The 18,468-nt window shown below is 38.3% G+C and overlaps 2 protein-coding genes across 10 annotated transcripts in view; one reads left to right on the plus strand and one right to left on the minus strand.

Moving 5' to 3' along the window:
* The first annotated feature begins 97 nt into the window (after positions 1 to 97).
* Positions 98 to 2,965, plus strand: GPR160 (G protein-coupled receptor 160). Its single transcript, XM_026854860.1, has 2 exons — positions 98 to 294; positions 1,330 to 2,965. Exon 2 carries the CDS (start codon positions 1,383 to 1,385, stop codon positions 2,400 to 2,402), a length of 1,020 nt encoding a protein of 339 aa, XP_026710661.1. The 5' UTR covers positions 98 to 294; positions 1,330 to 1,382; the 3' UTR covers positions 2,403 to 2,965.
* A 4,383-nt stretch (positions 2,966 to 7,348) lies between these two features.
* PHC3 (polyhomeotic homolog 3) overlaps positions 7,349 to 18,468 on the minus strand; it is a 30,935-nt gene continuing 19,815 nt past the window's right edge. For 6 of the 9 annotated variants that reach the window (XM_026854782.1, XM_026854781.1, XM_026854779.1 and 3 more), the window contains 3 exons: positions 17,029 to 17,179; positions 16,706 to 16,937; positions 7,349 to 12,200 (listed from right to left, as the gene is read on the minus strand). In XM_026854782.1, the coding sequence (XP_026710583.1) occupies positions 12,046 to 12,200; positions 16,706 to 16,937; positions 17,029 to 17,179 (538 nt within the window). In that variant the 3' untranslated portion in view covers positions 7,349 to 12,045. Of the gene's footprint in view, positions 12,201 to 16,705; positions 16,938 to 17,028; positions 17,180 to 18,468 lie in introns of those variants that run through there. The other 3 variants (XM_026854783.1, XM_026854785.1, XM_026854786.1) reach the window with 3 other exon arrangements.

The raw sequence follows: 18,468 nt of genomic DNA on the forward strand, positions 1-18,468 counted from the left end.
CAGCGGGCACAGCGGGCACAGGCGGAGCCGCTCCGGGACCAACGGCCTGCCCGGGCGGCCGCACGCAGAGGACAGGCCCCGCCTGCGCGCAGGTGATGCTGCGCTGGAAAACGCAAACGGATCGGAGCGAGCGCTTGCACAGCGCGGGTTTCTTCGGCCTTTCTGCAAGTGTAGCATCCGCTGTAGGAAGACAAAATACAGACAGACGGCTGCTTTAACTTCTAGTGTAAAATGTATTGGGTTTTAGAGGATGAAATGTGCTTGCGCAGAGGAAGAATGAAGCGGCAAGCCCAGGTAGGCTTATAACCGAGTTCGGCCGATACATCTCAAGCTGTACTGCCAAGTGCTTCTACTTTTCTTACTCTGCCTTTCAGGAGACACACTCAAATGCTCACTAACTCTGGCAAGCCGGTTATAAAATGTGTCTATTTAAATACAAGCGAATCACTCTTAACAGACATCTTAAGAGGCAATGCCTTCTTACGACCGCTGTGGCTGCTCAGCTTTTCTCTGCTGTTGCTGGGAATGCTGACACTGTCCTGCCTCTTAGGAAAGAGAGAAGAAAGCATGTAGAGCTTTGTCTAACGTGTCTTGCTGACATACACGAAACCACCCTGTGTTCATCTTCCTTAGGAATTAACACCCAGAGAAGAGTTAGAAGGAAATTTATGGAAGTCCAAGGGGAAAAAATGGCTGTTCTGAGGGGTCTTGTCATTGTAGTACTTGCATTGCTAAAGGATGAACAAAAAAGTTCAATCAACTAATGAAGTGTGTGCTTTGGATTGCCTCAGAGTTCCAGAATTTTAGCACCAAAAAAAGGATGAGTTGGGTTGATGCTTTTTCTGCTTTCAGGACATTGCTGCAGTCACAATTCCATATAGATTCTATGAGCGAAATGAACTGTGAGGCCATACTGTAACATCTCCTGTGTCTTGTATGATTTCTGTCCTACATGGTTGGTTTAATTTCTTCAAAGCATGTAGGAGCTCTGAAACACCCATCCCTCTGCCCAGTTGGACAGACTTGCACACTTTCTAAAGGAAAGGAACACAGTCAACCTTATTTCCTAAAGCTTTCCTTAGGACAATAGCTAGAAAAGTAACTTAGGTCTATGTTGACCTTTTAACTCTCGAGAACATAAATCAAAAAATATAAAATGTAGGCACTTCTTGACAACTTAGTGATGTTGTTAGTGAAGATATTTGCTCTTAATTAAGGTGCTGGGAAAATTCAGATGTAAATTTGGTAGTTGCTATGATGGAGAATTAACTAATTGGTAGAGGTATCCAGAAATAAATTTTTACAAACTTTTTTTTTTTTTTTTTCCAGATATGAAGCACTGTGCCCTGTGATATTTACTTTGCTGTTCTCACCATCGGAGGATGGCTGCCATACTCTGTGAAAATTCTTCTGGTCAGTACCACTACACCCAGGTCAACCAACCTCTTGAAATCAGCTGCATGTTGCTCCTGATTATGCTCGGCAAAGTGTTCCTTGATTTCTTCATGTTGCAAGTTAAACAAAAGAAGGTGAAAGTTAGTTTTATGGGATACTTTTGTGTTTCACTGGCGCTTCTTGACTTCACGCTGCTGCTGAGTATATCTTTCATTTTCTATTTTGAGGACTTTGCACTCTGGGGTGTGCGATTTACAAAGTACCACATTTGCCTGTTCACTCAGGTAATTTCTCTCACCTATGGTATTTTGCATTACCCAGTGTATCTTGTGGCGGGTCTGGATTATTACATGACTATAGCACAAACTTCTCAATTTCCTAAAAGAGGTCCAAAATTACTCTATGTATTTGCTGTGATTGTTATATGGATGTCAGGGTTTTTTTGCATTCTGAAAGTTCCCGCTATCTATGAAGAACTAGAAATTCAGAACCGTTTTTCTCCTTATCAGTGTCCTCTCTATGCCAGCATGCAGAGCTACTCAGTCTCCTGTGCCATGGTGCTGCTCTTGGGCATGGCTCTCCTGGCTTGTCGGAAGGAGGTTATCACCATGCTGCTGTCTGTCAGGGTAGGTTCCTTTGCCAGTCAGCCCGTTCTGATGTTCTCCTACGTGTCCAACAACAGCAGAGCTTGCTTTAAGTGGCAGCTCCTGACTAGACTCCTCATCTGTTTTCTTGGCACTTGGGCACCTTTTGTTCTTCTTCAAATGATCGTTTTGTTTCTTGGTGCTCGGATTCCAGCCTACATGGAGATGAACGTCCCCTGGCTGTACTTCATCAACAGCTTTCTCATCGCAATAGCATACTGGTGTCGATGTCACGATGTTGAACTGACAGAGGAGATGTGGTCTACAGATCCATTTGTCAGCTGGAAATTCTGCTTTATGCCGTTTAACAATGAAAACACAGAGCCAGCTGATAAGCCCAGCACAGTAATTGTAATCTGTTAATGAGCTGATGACTGAAAAGACTGCAAATAAGTGCCGTGGGACAGAAGCGTGTACTCCGACGTTCTGTGGCCGTGTCCTTACAGATAACACAAGGAAACCTTAGTCCAGAGCTACAGCCCGGCTCTTGCACCAGAGCGTGGGACGCTGCACGCTTCCACGCCGGGTTCCACTGGGCAGCAAGCACCTGCCAGCTCAGAGAATTTAACTTGAAAGTACGGGTTTAAAAGACCACTGCTTATATAAAACAAGTTTTTGGTTAAACCTTATGTTTATGACTAGCGTTTTACACGTGCTTTAAATGGAATGATCTCAGGTTTTATAGTATAAAATGCAATAAAGTCTTCATCAAAGCTGGAGGCCTTTTATCAGTCATGGACACATTATCCTATTGTCAGATGTTCAAACTTCTATGATCTTTTCTTGTTAAAGTGTGATATTTTGTCAGTTTAAGATTAAGGGTTGTCTGTTTAGCAAGAAATAAATTGTTTTAATTAATATAAAGCTACAACTCTTAGTAATATAAACTTTGTTTACGTAGTACAAAAATAGTGCAAGATATGCAACTTTCACGACTACCAGAGAGGTGGTATTTCTTTGCTACTGCTTCTCTAATGTACACATGTGCATATTAAAATGAAATAATTACCATCAGAGCAATAAGCTTAAATGCAGTGGCAATTACACTAACCAGGGAACAAATACGGATGTGCTTAACACATGAACAGTTCAACTCCCTATACTCAGCAGATGTGTGTGTTCTTACATGGTTAGTTGCTATATATAAATATATATAAATATATGCCTGAGGTTAAAGAAGGGCTTAAATTAACATAAATTTTGGTTTAAAGGCAAAATTACTTTGAAATTAAAATAATTAAATTTGAAGTGGGACTACTTCAGTAGGGGAAGAATGAGGCAGGCTTCTAGCAAAGATACTCTCAATTTTAAAATTCTTACAGTTTTATAAAGGTCTTTACAAAATTAAATTAAGAGAAATGATACACAACCAAAGCAGACAAATGGAAGTAGCATTTATTTCTGAAGCACTGAACTCACAATACAATGTTGTATTGAAATAGAAACTATATAAGTAAATGATGCTGCAGGTTGGTTAATCATTCACCCAGACCCACAGGGAACAATGATATCACACAAGAATACTCATTAAGAAAAATCTGCAGGATAACAAAAGGTGCAATTACAAGCAAGTTTAAGCAGCATAGTATAAGGTGCTTTGTTTCAGCATTTGTATGATGAATTTACCCATTAACAGACAGATTAAAGAAATTTCACTTCTACAGATCATAACAAATGAGAGAATCTAAAATTCATTCACATGCTACTTGGTAATAGGAAAGTGCTTTTTAAAAAAATGATTCACAAAGTGAAGATCATATTTTTACATAGTTCACTGTGCTCTTCAATTGTAAAATTTAATTTTTGGGTTATAATTTACATTACATATATCAATCATAGACATAGATTTAATTGCAGAATTTAATGCTACGTGGGCTAAAATTTCTTATAAAAGAATATTCCAGTATATCACTCCATAAGAATACACAATCCCATCTCAATCATATATTAATCTTACATTTCTGCAATGTATCAGTCCAATTATCAGTCTGATTTATTACTTCACCCCACATAGTGCTTCTTTCAACCAGAGTCTGTGGTAAATTTCTTCGAGGCCTCAGCGATGTACTCAAAAGGACATGAGCATTTTTAAGAAGTAGAAAATGGTTTAGGGAAAATCTGTTAAAAAGGCCATCAAAAGGACAGTAAATGATCAAAAACTGAATTTTAAAAAACTAGTGCAATAAGAGGAGGCAATGCTTAACAACATGGTTTGAAGTGTTTGGCACCACAAGTTATTTCATCCTTTATGCTGGAAAGTGTATTTGAAGGAAATTCTATTTCCACGTTAAAGGTAGGAAAGCACACACGATGTTAACTTGAAAAACAACCTGAAGCAATCACTCCCTGCTCTCAAACTGTAATTGCTGTTATTTAGCACTTGAGGTGCTGGAGGATAAACCATGTCCAAACACATTTTTTTGACAACAGCATTTCTTCAGGTTTTATATAAACTGGACACCCACTGAAATGGGGTTGACAAAATATTTACAAAACTTAATTCCCTTTAAAAACCAGCAAATATCTTAAATATAGTAATGCACCAGGCATTTCAGAAGATCATGAAATAACTAATCCCTACAGACTCGGCAGGCAAGGGAAAATTCCTAATTTAAAATTCATTTAACACCAGATGAAGGCAAAGTTATTTTCAAGAACATACACTTCAGCTGCTTCTGGTTTGTGTGGTTAGTCTCACCCTTCTAATTCATTAATGTATACAGAACTGGAACTGCAAGAAGTTGGGTGAGGCTGCTGACGTGTTTTATTTATTGGTGTGGTTCAGCTTATCAACCCATAATTAAAGTTTACACAACCCCATCTACCCTGATGTGGCAGAATTCCCGTAGTTGCTGCAGTGCCTCTAAAGCCATTTTCAGTTCTCAAAATTGTATTTTTTACAGGGAAACCACAACACACAACCAAAGCCAGTATGAAGGTACTGATGCTACATCACTGTATTGCTATCAAATTTGTTTTTCCATACACTTTGGGGAAAAAGTGCCAAAGAGCATCAACCTTTAGGCTGTTGCTACACCACCGAGTAGGTAATAGTGGCACAACAGGCCTTCACATACCATCCAACTGTGGTGTCTGAGCCTCCTAAGCAACTATTTTAAAATACGTTAATAGTAGCTCTCTGTAAGCCCACTTTTATCCTTGACTTTTTATGGAGGGAGACACCAGTTGCAAAGTGATCTTTATCCTATTATCTTCCTAACGATTATGTCTTTTCCTCTGTGTTTTCTTTCATCTGGTGCTTCTGGGAAGTCCTAACGCTGACCCTTGCACCCAGCCATACACATAAACCATTGCTCTGTGGAACAGGATTACAGCTTTGCTGCTGGACAGAAAGAGCAGAGAAGCTATGCTGGGAAGGTGGGAATCTCTGAAATAATAAAAACTATAGACAACCACTGCTGTATCTATCTCCTCCGCACATTGCTTCTTGTGCTGTGCCAGCAACTAATGGCCTTATACCATTCAAATACTTTACAGTCTTTAATTCTTATAGGATTATTTGATATTAATGGTAACAGCAGCTAAAGTGTTAACCCTTTATGAGAAACTTCTGTACTTTCCTCCTATAAAGAACCCCTTAAAAATCAACATTGATTTTAATGAGATATTCTGGGTTTTCAACTCCAAATAGAAGCATTTGGCACTCATTAATAAACCCCTTCATTCTTCACACACTTCATTCCTGACCAGTACGGGTTTGCTACCACTGTAACACAAAGGCTACTTAAAAAGGAAGTTGGGTGTGCAGAATACTTCACTGTTCTTTCAAACAATGACTTTGCAAAAAGCTGCCAGAGGACGGCATCGTCCTGGCTGCCAATACACTGGCCAGGTAGCAGAGGACAACACGAGTCTTCCCACAGGTTGACCGGACTTCACCCGCAAAGCAGATATGCCTCATGAATCAGTTATATTTGTGCTTCTAGCCTAATCCCATAATCGGCAAGGATACCCTGATTTAGTACCTATAAACAATACTATAAGCCTTTCAACAACCCTACGTAACCGTACAGTGCTTTTTATGCACAATTAAAATGCTCCTTAAGTGTTATGTATTGCACTTAAATGACATTTATGATCACTCTTCTATGAATGTACAATTGTGCTCAAATTGTAATTCTTTCTAGTTGGAAAAAAATCTCTTTAGATCTCCTTTTTCTAGTTCCTTACTATACACAGTCATTTTGGACAGTCCCTCAGGAAACTAATACATGCTGGAAGTTTAACATTTTTTAACGTAAAACCTGTTCATAGCACTGACTCCCAGAACTGTGCTTCGGAAAAGTTAGATCAATGGTTACAAAACCTAGACTATAAACTCACTATGCACCTTCAATTACAAGCATATTCACATCTTCGAATTTTGTTTTTTCCTTCCACTTCACTGTAAGAGATTCGTAAATAATGCACACAACCTTCAAGTGTGTAAGTTTTAATGCGGAGGTTACACAAACCCACACAGCAGTTTAGGATGGGGGCCTTGAATACGTGTGGAAGTGCTGACCGTGAGACCCAGGGGACAAGTAGGACACAACATGCTCCAGCCAACACAGGTGACACCCAACAGGGCAAAAAGCACACTGAGAAATCTCTATGGAGAAGGAAATGGCATGTCATGGAGCTCCTCCAAGTTATGAAGAGGGTAAAACCAAATCAGCCTGATCGATATGGATTAGGGTAATGTGTGCTACCTGCTTCTGTGCATGGCCGATGTCCCAGGCTCTGACTGCAGGGCACAGGCTGTCCATCAGCTCAGACTACGTTAGGAACAGCTTCTTCAAAAAGTAAACATCGCATCTACGCTGCAGGCACTTATCTGGACCACAATTACCATCTCGTTTTTAAATGTTGCTATTCACAAAGCAATCCAGTGGATGCAACGACATAGAACCAATAGGGTTTAATGAATTCTCATGCCTAAAGGCAAATTCCTTTAAAATAAGCTTAATTTAGGCTTAGCTTAAATGAACTAAGCATTAAATGAGTTAAATTTCTTTCTCCTCACAATACTTCCTGTCCAAAACTGCAGCTCACTGTGCAAGAGTGACTTAAAAATTAATTCATTATGAGCAATTATTAACACCTTATATTGAAATTACATATTTATCGCTCTGTTCATACCTGTTCCACTCAGCATTCAACAGAAACCATGTGTTTAAAACAAAATACTTTAAAATGTTAGTTTCTCTCCATCTCTAATAAACTCATTTGGGTGAATGTTAAAAAAAAAAAAAAAAAAGTATCCTATATTGATTCTTTTGCAGGGTCATTATCTGCAGCCTAGAATAACTGATGAGTAAGTCTGGTTAATGAGTGACAACTATGTATCTATAGATGTGCTAAGGGGACATCTCTATGCAATACTGGTAAGAAAATAACCCTGCAAGCTTTTATATACATGCTTAATATTAACAGTCCCAATACAATCAGAAAAAAATACTCATAAATTATGTGGGCGTTCAATTATTTGCAAAACCAGGACTGTCACTGAATTCTTTGATCACTTAGAGCTGTAATTTGTCAATGTGTAAGAAATTTCTTAAGGTATTGAGCTGTAAGTTTCTGCATTGATACTGTGATATTAAAACGAGAACAGCCATCTGGAATAGGCAATACTTCTAACTGGAATGCCAGGCTGTGACACGCTACCCCAGCAAAGTCTCACTATATAACCTTTCATTCAAACTACAGTTGAATGGTTTTATACCTGAACATTTCCTTAGAGCTAAGATTAAGATAAAGAAGTGATACAAACGCTATTGTAAGCCTGCTCAAATACTTGTTTTTATCCCATTCCTTTCCTCTTGCTGCCACATCTGCAGTTATGATGGACTCTTGTTCTATCCAAAAGGCTAGATTCCCACTTGTGATTTGTCCAAAAAGAAGTTAGGGAAAAAAAAAACAACACGCTTTCACAGGAAGGAAATGAGTAAGCAGATGCAGGACATAAGCCTTCTATTTGAGAGATCTCATTGTCACAAATCTTGCAAAAGTTTTACCCTCCATCAAGAAATTAATTTCTTGAAAAAAATATGGATTAATGGGTAAAGAACAGATTTATGATGCAGTCTGTTTAAAAACCCTTCAGACATTCTCTGATGATTCAAGACAACTGGCAGTTTAACCTGACAAGATTATTTTTTTTTTTTTATTCTCTGTGTAAGCAAGGTGATAAGTCACAAATGTGAGGCAATATGGGTTGGCTGGGAGAAGTTAGCAATTCACTGGCAATGCTTGTTTCTGAACAAGGAGCAGCCTACAGCTCCCTGAGCACTTCAGTCAGTGGAAGTGGCCAAGCTTCCTTGCTGGAGTTCTCTGCTTTGGCTGCAAAGCAGGGTTGCTGAATGATAATCACCCAGATTAAGCAGGGGAGTGAGTCTGCATGCCCATTTTGACCGTTTAGGTGCATTTCTTTAAAGCCCCAAATATAAACTCTGAAGCTGCGACAAGTGTAATAGTTATAATTCTACTGGAAGAAATTTTAACAGGCACATTCAGCCCAGTGCTCTGCAAAAGGGTTTTGTCCTGAGCTACTGCTCAGTAGTAGGGTAAAATGGAGACTAGTGGAGAAAAAAAGAAAGGGAAGAAGCCATCCAACATATCTCCCTTTAGAGCGAAGATCTATGGCATCCTGTATCCCTTTCTACAGGAACTGAAATATTGCAGGGATTACGGTGAGGTGTAGCCCGCAACAGCAGTCATCTGAATGCACAAAACAACCCCCCAGGAAATAAAGCTAATAAAAAGGGTTTCTTGTAGACACATCCAGTGGGAGCAAGTGTTAAAAAACAGTCAATTAAAATCTGCAATACTTCCTCTTTTGCAAGACGGTCTAGCTTAATTTGTGGGGAAAGCCATGGGAAATGGTAGTATAAACCCTAAACAGAAACAAGTGATTGGTATGCAAAATGGTTCTGGAGGAATATTACTCTAAGTATTATATTGCTTTTCTGAATAAATTCAAAAGCTGACAAAGTAGACTTCAGTTACACTTGGAAGTTTTCCAGCCTCCTTTTACATACAGGTGTGATTTTTTTTTTTTTTTAAACTGACTTTATTAACACAGCTACACTGGCAAACACTCCAGTACACGTGCATTGCTATCAGCATAGGTTAGTATAGCTGTGTCTGCTTTTAAGTTCTTGCTTAATGCCAAAATCAGTGAAGGAGAATAAAAACTTTCAATATGCATAAGGCCCACATTCTTAGTTGCTGCGTTCATGAATATTTAAAGCATAACTCACTATCTGTGGCTCTCCCAAAACCACAGATAATGTAGTGTACTAGAAGAACCAGAACAGACGTGCATTAATCAGGTCTACTCTGAGCTCCTGGCATCTGTCAGTGATTATGTCCAAGAGTCATATAGAAACACTAGCTGTAGAAGGTCTCCTGAAAGCTGTCTAATAAAGCAAAATTAAAACAGCTGTGAAATTCTCATGCATGTAACACCACTGTGATTAGCTGTGGGTCTAAATAAGACTCTTAAGTCCACATTTTCAAATATGCCTTAAGCCATTATCAAATCACATTTACGTATACCTACTTTTTACATTGCCAAAGAACAATACAATCAGAAGACAGATTAAAAATTAGCCAGTGAAATTTTCGTATAAAAATAATAAAACTTTAAGACAAAAGCCAAAGGATAAATATCTAAGATATCTTTAGTCTTCAATTAGCTCATCAAAACAGAACGTATCCTTTAGAACATATGTTACAGATATGCTACACTGTGTATCTTACAGAAATGCTACAAATGGGAACCTACTGTCTCCATCATTTGAATATCTTTCAAATGAACATTGCCGAACATTGAACCTTCAACTAAGAAGTTTATTTTACAATAGTAACTGAAGACAAAAAAACAAATTAGAAAGTGCTTAGCAACTTCCCTCCAAAATAAACCCAGACATCAATTAATTCTCTACAGCCTTTGGTGCCATTTGGATAAGGGCTCTCACCACATACTAGCACGTAACAGCAACAGGTTGTCCTAACTTGGAGCTTCAGTGGTTAATAAAAATATTAATAACATCTGCTATTAGTAAGGTCAAACAGTTGTAATTAAAAACAATGATTCTAACGCTGATCTCTGGAGGATCATGGTAGAAAGTCTGTTAGTAGAAACAAAGCAACAGTTTAATTAAAGGAAAATGAAGCACAGATTTTTCTGTAATCCCAATTTACTCTTTAAAGTCATCAGTTAAATAATATACATATTAATCTACCTGTCATAAACCTTCCTTTCAGCCAGTGTATGTGCATTGACTCCTTTTGATCTAGGTCAGCAGTTCTCAAGTTCTCAGTTCCTCTTCTTTTCAGGAACACTTTAAAGTCCCCCTGACCATCTCCCTACACAATCATATATTATGCATTAATTTGCATAAAATACAAAATACATTATTTGCAGACACATACACATATTTAATTCAAATATACAATGACTCCATTGGCACACATGCCCTTCTTGCCCTATACAAGAGCTTAGGGATCTAGGTCTGTACATAAGGGAAGTGGAACTGCAAAAGGGAGGGAACAGAAGGTACAAAATACATCCATGAGCATGGATCACGCAGGTGATGGGGAAGCAAAGGCCAAGCAGGCGCGGCTGCTTGCCAGCCCAAGCAGCTTCCGAGCACATCAGTAACTCGGGAAACATGTATTTGTTCCACATAAACAGTGCGAGAGGGGGAAAACGGAGTGAGACACTAAAACCCCACCACCTGGGTCTGCAGCATCCAAGTCAAAATCTCCTGGCAGAGGGACAAAGCAGGGTCCCGAGAGATTTCTCCCGGAGTTGCCCACCGGTGGCACTGCTCCTGCCAACCCGCAGCTCCAGGCTCCCTCCCTGCAGCAGCAGCTGCTCCTACACCGAGCTCTGAAGGGACCTCGTCGAGCAACTCACCATGCTCCTTCCTCAGACTACTGCAAGCCCAGCTCATGCTAGCCAGTGGACAAATAAAAGGTGCTTAGAAGTTTCCAGTGAGGCAGTGGGAATGCGCTACAGGGAAAGACAAGGTAGAAGAAGTATCAAGAAAGAGAGCATCTGAGCTATGCTATCCCTTCTCTACCTCCAGTCTTTAAAGTACACTTGTCTCAACATGAGCTAGTTCTGGCTGCAGTTTTCAGCCCCTCACACCCAGGCATTTGGGAACCTGAACCCCGAGTATTCTCACACCTTCTGAACCCCCATTTGAGAACTGCTGGTCTAGTTTAACTAGCAGCATGCAAAACTACAAACCTAACATCTTAATGCCCTCTTAGTGCATAGCAGCATACAAAGAGTAAAGTAACATGTGCTTCAGTTACCTCTGGCAAGAGTGTCACGCCATTGCATTTCAGTAGCCTGACGATGAGGATTTTGATGAAACATCTACACAGATTATAGTATTTCCAGACTTCAAGAAAATACTACAGTGGCAGAGATGAGGGTAAGCTTCACGAGGAAAACTGGCTGCCAACCTACCCCTTACAAACAATTTGCTCAAGACTAAAAGAAACTCAGAGAGCACAACTAAATGCATAGCATTTTACTGTCATTAGTGCTTCCACAGGGTCTGTGGACACTTGTGTTATTTCAGTCCAAAAACTGCTGTATGTGGGAAAAATCTTTCAGAATACAGCAACACAATTTAAACGGTGTTTAGACTGGGGTGGGTGCTGAGAGTGTTAATCAAACATAAGATAAAGTACATGTTGAGGAATATTTAACCTAACACAGCATATTTTACTTCATGTTTTCCCATGAACTCCCACTTCAACTCAAAGTATTACTCAGGCTTTACCATGAACCTGTTAATCGTTGGAAACTACAAGGGACTACCTGGTATAATCAAAGGAACATTTTGGAGTCTTTATGTGGGGAAAACCCCACATATTTAACAAAACATCACAGTAACACTCATGCCACAGTGAAGATGTTGGCATATTACTGTCGGTTCTGTCACTGAGAAACTGTTGTTTAAACCTTCATGTTCACCCCCTAAGATTCTTTCAATGAATTGATGCGTGCACAGATTTTCAATGCAGGTCCAAGCTTAATATTCATTGCACTCATAAGGTGATCCTCCTTCAACAAGAGGAGAGCTTGTCCATCAATTTCTTGTGCTCTAAATTCATCTGCAATATCTTGACAACCTATAAGGCAACAGTAAAAACAATTACTGGGTTAAAAATGTGCATTCTTAGATGCAATGACTACTATCCACACTAGAGCTTTTCAGCTACGCAGTTTCCAGTGCTCATCCCTCTAGCGTGTAGAGCCTAAGGTATATGCAGGAGCTCACTATTATTACAATGGGGACTTCTGAGGTAATCTGAAAGTAATTTTCATTATAGCCTCTAATTACACTGTAATTATTGGAGAAACGCTCACTGGAAATTTCAAGTCCTAGCAAAGACAGCCTTTTCATTTCATTAAGAGGAACAATTGACATGATCTCACAATTGGAAGAGACTGGCAAAATAGCACTAAAATAGCAATCGAGCATAATTCAAGTGGGTTCTTTCCAGCCAGAAAAAGATACACACATTCTACTGCTACATACAACTCAATGAGAAAATTCACACAGCTACAATTTCCAGAAAGGTGTTAATTTCATCTGTATGATACCTTCACTGGGTTAAGTAAACAGAATTTTGATTTATGGGCTTTAGCGTAACTCTCTCAAACACATTTATCATCAGTTCTCTGAAAGAATATTCTATACACAGCAATAACTCACTTCACAATAACAACTTTAAACTAGTTGGTTTGTTTTTTTAATGATAAACTATTTTTTTTCTGAACACGAAATAACATGGTCTCAGGTTACTGAGGCCTACAATATAAGAAAAAGGACTCTTCAGTTGTTGGACTGTCCCAAGTAACTGTGGGCCCCTTTCCGCTGAAGAACGCTATGGAAACAAAAAGTTCTTCGAAAGATGTTCTGGACATCTGTTACACAGAAACAGTCAGTTATGCCTGGCTGCATGGCAGCTCTGTTACATGCACAAATATCTTCTAACAGTGTGAATAAGAGCACTAATTGTCAGTTGTTTATTTGAAGCTTCTTTCTCCATAGCCACGTTTTTCGTGGTTTTTATATATTTATGTTCTCAACTCGGTGATCTCTCCATCTGCCTCAGAGCCTTTCAGCCACATTTTAATTTGTGCCTCCACCTTCTATTCCTGCTTTCAATTATTCTGCAGTTAAGTCTACTTTTTAGCATTTTTATATCTTCCTCTGTTCTAAAAGTATACTATTACAGAGATATGAAAATACTGTCAAGGACTCCTTTTCCATCCCAGATAAGAGCAACTGATTAAATTCATGTCCTCTTGTGTGCTCAGATTTAAATCCTATAGAGTCTCATTTCCTGATGGATTTACAAATGTGTAAGAGACAAATAGAAAGGAAACGTGGAAGGAAGTATTGCCATCCAAGCATTAATTAGGATTATTACTGTGGAGTGGTCATAACATTCAAGGTTGGAAAAGAGTAGCTTTTCACAAAGAATAAAGCACAATTTTTTTTCTTAATCATTTGTTAAACAGATCTCATACAATAATTAACTGACACGTCATTAAGGAAAGGGAAAAATTAAAAGATAATTTGAAAAGAGAAAGGTCTTATGGAATTTTATTGTAGCCTCTGGCTACACCTCTAAATCTCTGTATTTTAGGTAACAACATATAAACTACAATCCCCAAAGTAAAACAGTTACTGTGTAGCAGTTGGCTAACTTTTAATCAGAACTAAGAACTACACTTTCCATAACATTTAAGACAACACAGCTTTTAATACATGATAAATGCCCAGTCCTTGGGCATTTTTTATTGTAACAAGAAATTAAGAGTTGTATCTTTAGGAGAAAAACCCCACAAATTAGTTTGTCACAAACAGCATTTATATAGCCACTAAAACCATTAAAATGTTTTAGTAGTTGCACGTATTCTGTAACATTTACTTTTAATATTTCTGGTGTGGTGATGCACTAGTGCAGCCCAGCAGCCCAGTAAGAGGACATTTTTCAGGAGCCCAGAGCTGTCAGAGAGCTCCTGGAATGGTGCTTGCAATTCCAGCTACAAAGTGAAAATAATGCCACCAGGAACATGAAGAAAAATCTGAAGACAACTGACCATTCTCAAGAAGATTAAACAGCTCTAACATCTTCATACAGGTTCTTATTTATGTACTGACACCAGACAAAAATCTGTAAGTCAAGTACTAAGTAAGTATTCCTGTGAAAGGTATCACTGTATGCCTGACTTTAGACCTGAATATGGCGATTGTCCGACCACAGCATTTACAAAGAAATCTGAGAGATCAAGAGAAGTTTTTACATTTAAGAACAAAAGCAGTACTGTTAAAATAGATAACTGGTTGTTGTTGCAGGCTTTTTTCTTTAAGCAGGGTATGAAGCATTCCCATGCAACTTTTCCTAAAATACCTTTTCTCAAAGATATTTTGGAAAAGCAAAGGATGAAAGTTGATGTATTTTAGTTCCCTCATCCAAGCACATTCGGGTATTCTTAAAGCATTTTTACAATAGGCTGCTGAGCAATAACTTACTAAAAAAAGGATGGGAAGTGAGAGAAAGACCATTAATCTTGCAACTGAAGGAAGAAAGGAGGAACAACTCTGCTGGGGCTTAAACTATTACTGTCTCTTTCCCCCAGCAGAAAGAAGTAACAGTAAAAGTGTCCTACAATCTTCATTTCTCCAAAAGGCTCCAGAGGAATTCAGGAAAAGCCTGACAAGAACACTTGACTCTGCAGCTAGATCTCAGCTACAGACTAATTGGAAAGCTGTATATCAAACCAGATGCCAACTAATGTTTATGAAAAGCTGACAAATCACCATCTCCTACAACACGGCAGATGGTCTGCACAAGTATATATTGCAAAATAGCATCATGAAAGTAGATATTGCAAAATAGCATCATGAAAATACAATTTCTTGTCTTATTCAACTCTGACAGCATTGAAAAACTATTTTTTCCAAGAGAGTGGCTTGAGAATATATTGAACAGAAGAAATCCCCAAATTGCCAAAAAATATGAACGTAGCTATGTAACAATAAAAATTCTGGCAGGTTATTAATATAATTTTAAATACCTATTGAACATTTTTTTCTAAAAAGTATTTGAGAAACTAGTCCTTAATATAGATAGGAATGAGTAACTATAATAAATTTTCATTAAATACAGAAAAATAGAATGTTTGTTTAAAATTAAAGATTACATTGTTTATAGAATACAAAACCCCCCAGATGCAGCAGCTAGTGGAATATTCTACAAGGAATGCTTTCAAACTAGAAACCACATCTTAAGAGTAATATTTTTGTTTTCATACTTGCAAGTGAACTGTGTTTATGTGGTGCTTTAAGTTTTCTAGGACAGGAACTATCATTTATTCTTTTGCAGAACCTAGAATGAGGAAGTTATTGAATTAACTAGAGCCTCAAATCTATAAAAACAGTAACTCAAAACAGCAACAATACAGTCATATTCCTGTAACACAGCTAAAGTACAGAAATATGAATGACCGTATCTTAAACCTAAGGAGATTTGTTTGTTTTTACAGACAACAACTGCAGACTCCCAGAAGCAGATAGTGTAACTTAATTGCAATTTATAAACCACCAGAAGAAAGTTACTTCGAGGATGATTTCTGCTGATTTAAGACATCCCTTACTCAATTCTTTGCCTGACCTACTTTATGAAACATTAACTGTCAAAATGCGTGTTATGACTTAGCAATGAAGACATTCCTTACAGGTTATTAGCCTAATGGGATATGCAGAAAAATGGTTTAGTATTTCTAAACCTCAAAAATAGGAATAAACTTAACCTGGGTTTCATTGTTTTGTAATGAGAGTTACATGGGTAAGAAACAAAAGTTCTCGTACGGCTGATATTACGGAGAAGTACCTTGTTACCTGGAAGGATTACAGTACCTGATCCGATAGAACGGCATCCCCAGGAAAGAGAGGGGAGTGAAACTTTAAAGCTTACAATAGTTAGGAAATGATAAATAAATGTCAAATAACCTGAAGATGATATAAAGGGAACAGAATATTGAGCTAAAGAAAAGGTTTGTAAATAAAGAGAAGATTTTTGTTTTCTGAGAACAGACTGTCTCTACCTGAGTCTAGTCCTCTGCATATCAGTTACTGAGTAAAGCTATGCAAAACAGAATTTAGCTCTATAGAAGAAACTTGCTTATTCTTTTTTAATGATGTATCATGACAACTCTTTCAAATTTTTCAGTTGTATAAAGGAAAATAACTCCCTTCTTGCTTCTTCTACTGAATAAGCACCAAGTAAGGAGGGAAAAGAAAGAAATGTAAAAGGGAAGAAGTGTGTCTGATCTCTCTACTGACCTCCTGAGAGAAGTCAGACTGAAGGGAGCAACAGCTCTAATCTCCATCAGCTGCAGTGCAACAGCAGAAGTGGGACTAGTTCTATCAACATGTGATTTGTGCTGAAGGAACGAGCAAGAGGAAAGAAATCACATTCCAGTTTCTATCACCAACTAACAAGTACACTAGTGCTGTTAACCACACCACCTCCTCATCACACTAATGCTAAAAAGCAGGGAGCTTTACTGTTTACTGTTAAAAAAAAAAAAAAAAGAAGGAACAAGTTATTGCACATACCAGGCAAAGAATGTATGAAGGCCCAAACTTCATCAACAGTCCATACTGACGGGTCGGCTTGCACCACTGGTAACAAGTCAATGCTCTCTGGCATTTTCCTCATTCTTAGTTCCCTAAGTTCACGTTCCCTCTCTCTTTCACTCTGTCTTCGCAGACGTGTGGTCATGGCAGCTGGAACAGCATCTTCATGAGAAGCCATATCTTCTTCTGCAGATGGATAAGTAATTGGAAGCTGGAAAACGTAGTACAAATATACTACAGTATTATATTTTATTTGTAATTCCCAAAACAATGCCATAGTTTTAAGCAAATATTCCACAGACCTGTCTAAGAAAATGGTCTCGTGGCGCCCCATCAGGGCCACTCGGTTGACGCCCGCGTCGCCCAAGACTTTGGCTATCTGATTTCCGATTCCAACGACTGCTCTTGTCTGATGTAAACAGCCCAAATTTCTTAGTGCAACTAAGGCTGTGCCTAAAGAAGTAAGATATATTCAATAATGCACTAATAGCTTTTTGGACTGAATTCAATCAAGTAACCATAAAATTACAGTGTTGTAGAAACTCTGCCTAATTAAAGACAACAGCTGTCACAGAAACACAAGAGAAAGGTATCTCAACGGCCATTTACTACAAGCCCTTGCCTTGATGCAAGATCAAGTACACGTAGATCATCCCTGGAAGATGTTCCACCTTTCCCACGCTTAAAAATTTCCCATGATAGAAACACCTTTGCATTTTATCACAATGTCCAATCCTGCTTCTCTAAAAAGTCCACTAAAAGCCTAAAGTCACATTATCTTTTGCTGCCATTTTTCCTACTTAGCTGATACCAAATCAAAGGAGGATGGAGGTAAAAAACCCCAACATTTTAAGATTAAGGGGCCAAATCCCTTTTTAAGATTATTTCACTGGTACTATCCCAACAAGTATCAAATAAAAAATACACATTCCCACTACTTAAAATGGGAATGTCTCACATGGAGGATTAAAAAAGTAGCAGACATAAAAGGAAGGTGGACTCCAAGCACTCTGGAGAAAAAAAAAAACCAACTAAGCGGTGATTAAAAATGGGAAACTATTCCCCATTTCTATAAAAACTGGGATTAAATATCAATTTTCCAGCTGTAATAATGGAAGATTTTATATTCAGATGTTGACTATGAATTCTTCCTCAACCAAAATAAAACCAGCATACTAAACCCAGAGAAACATACACCAGCCATTTTTCTGTGCCAACCATGTACAAGCAAACAGTATCACTTACTATTTTCAAGGAAGGAGAAGCTTTAGAAAACACTAAATATTTTAATGAATATTTCTATTTTACTCTATGCAAATAAAGAATTTTTATACTGTTATAAAACCAGTGTTTTTCATAAAAGAATGTTTTGTCTATGCAGCATTTCAATTATGCCAAAATAAATTCAGTCACTTTTTTTTTTCCCCCTAGCATCACAGAAAACTGTAAGAAAGCTCACCTAGCCCAGCATTCTTTCTCTGACATTGCCCAACAAAGACAACAGGAATAGGAGAGATATATAACAATTTGTGACCCATGAACCTTTGCACCAATTTCCAAACACTCAGTAACCCTTCCTGGATTTCTCTTCAATGACACCCATCACCATCCCATAAGCCCAACAGCATTCACAACACCCTCTGGAAAGAGGTCCACAGTTTTACTGTAATCCCCTTTTGTCTATCTTCTTGAAATATAATCTACCATAGTCCTCCGTACCCACATGCTCTGCTAATTCAGAA

Source organism: Athene cunicularia (genome assembly GCF_003259725.1).
Source record: "Athene cunicularia isolate RWA chromosome 9 unlocalized genomic scaffold, athCun1 chr9_part1, whole genome shotgun sequence".
In the NCBI taxonomy this organism is placed as follows: Eukaryota; Metazoa; Chordata; class Aves; order Strigiformes; family Strigidae; genus Athene; species Athene cunicularia.

Excerpts from the sequence above, each read along its gene's own strand:
- GPR160 (XM_026854860.1), top strand. The coding sequence starts at position 1,383 with ATGGCTGCCATACTCTGTGAAAATTCTTCTGGTCAGTACCACTACACC.